At 62.7% G+C, this 1679-nt stretch overlaps 1 protein-coding gene across 1 annotated transcript; it reads right to left on the bottom strand.

Annotated features, from left to right (window-relative positions):
• Positions 1-451: 451 nt before the first annotated feature.
• Positions 452-1525, bottom strand: NGA_0239720 (myosin light chain kinase; the record flags this gene model as incomplete). The annotated part of the gene is made up of 1 exon (XM_005854493.1): positions 452-1525. The coding sequence occupies one exon, from the start codon at positions 1523-1525 to the stop codon at positions 452-454; it is 1074 nt and encodes a 357-aa protein (XP_005854555.1).
• Between the last annotated feature and the right edge of the window lie 154 nt (positions 1526-1679).

Here is a 1679-nt window from a genome sequence, read left to right as displayed (position 1 = left end):
GGGAGGGAGGGGGGGAGGAATGCGCGAGCGAAGATGGGCCTACATCTTAAGCCCACGTCTTGTGCGGCATGGGCGTGTGCTTGGCCCCTGGTTGAGGAAGGGCAGCTCAGGGAGGAGAGGGTCTGGGGTGCCGGATAAGACAAGGATGGACCGGGGGGAGGCAGGGGCGGAGGGAAAGTACAAAGTTAGGTTGTGTGCATACGTGGGTGGATGGGCTGAAAATCGGGTGAGGAATGCCGCCCTGAGGTCTCGGGCCCGCGCTGCCATGATGACGAGACAGCTGGTAGGGGGGAGAAGCTCGGTCGTCAGGACGGCGACACATGTACAAAGCAATAGAGAAGCAGCACAAAGCTTCCTGGCCTCGTCTCATCCGAGGCGTACCTCGCGCGCCCCGTGCGTGATATGGCTGAGCTTGAATATTTTTTCCTTTTGCCGTCCTTGCCCCCCCGTGCTACAAGGCCGTCCCCCTCTCTAAATTCTGCCGCGTCTCGACCGTGTACTTGTCGTAGGCGCGCTTCAGCTTCTTGTTGAACATCTTGTTCCGCTCGTTGATGGAGGACACGTCCTCCCCCTCGTACGCGGCCCGGCGTCGGCTGAAGTTCTTCCTCGCCCTCTCCCGCTCCTCCAGCTCCTCCGTCATCCGGACCAGGCCCGCCGCCTCCCCCCTGGGGGCCTGGCCGTAAGCCAAAGGGTCCGGTTCCTCCCCCCGCCCCTCCTTCTCCTCCTCCGCCCTGGCTCCCCCTTCCGCGGAAGGGAGTTTCCCCAGGCGTTTCTTGTAAGCTTTGTACAAGGCATCTTGGTTGAACACGTCCCATCCGAAGGCTGCCTGGCCTTTCGCCTTCCGGACCGCCGCCGCCTGTTTCTTTCCCGCCGCTTCCGCTGTCTCGAACATGTAAGCCTCCTCCGGTTTCATCCCCCGGGCCAGGATTTCTTTCCTCCACCGTTCGTTCGAATCCCGCCGCTCCTCCGCCCGCAGACGAGCTTCCAAGTTGGGCGTGTTCTTGCGCGTGAATTCCTCTTTCACGGCCTGACGATTCAGTTTCCGGCCCTGGTTTAGCTTCCACTTGAGCTTGTACAAACGACGTTGGGTCTCCGTCATCCCGCTCATGTCCGCCTCCTTCTCTCCTTCTTCCTCCTCCTCCGCTTCCTCGTCCTCCCTTATCCGCTCCTCCTCCTTCTCCTCGTCCTCGCCGCTGTCCTCCTCCCCCTGCACTTTCTTGGCCCCTTTGCCCTGCCTTCCTTCCTCAGGCTTGTCCCCCATCTCTGCTCCTTCTGCCTCCTCCCCTCTCTCCCCCTCGTCCCCCTCGTCCTCTTCCGCCGTCTCCCCTATCTGCCCACAGTCCACTACCGTCACGGGCATGCGCGGCCGGTCCCTCCCGTCCGTCGCCACCATCTCCACCACCTGCAACACCTCCATCCCCTCCAGCAGCCGCCCAAAGACCACATGCTTTCCGTCCAAATGCGGGGTGTCGCGGAAGGTCAAGAAAAACTGAGACCCGTTCGTGTCCGGGCCCGCGTTGGCCATGGAGAGGGTGCCTCGGGAGGCATGCTGGTACGTGAATGCCTCGTCCGCGAATTTGAGCCTGCAGGCAGGGAGTGGCGCATGCGTTGGCGCATTGAAAACGAGTTGTTCGCGACCCTCGGGCACCCAGCGGCCTCTTCCCCCCCCCCATCCGCCC

Source organism: Nannochloropsis gaditana, assembly GCF_000240725.1.
Source record: "Nannochloropsis gaditana CCMP526 unplaced genomic scaffold scaffold487, whole genome shotgun sequence".
In the NCBI taxonomy this organism is placed as follows: domain Eukaryota; class Eustigmatophyceae; order Eustigmatales; family Monodopsidaceae; genus Microchloropsis; species Microchloropsis gaditana.
Note: the sequence above shows the minus strand (reverse complement) of the source record. Positions and strands in the feature narration are given on the sequence as shown.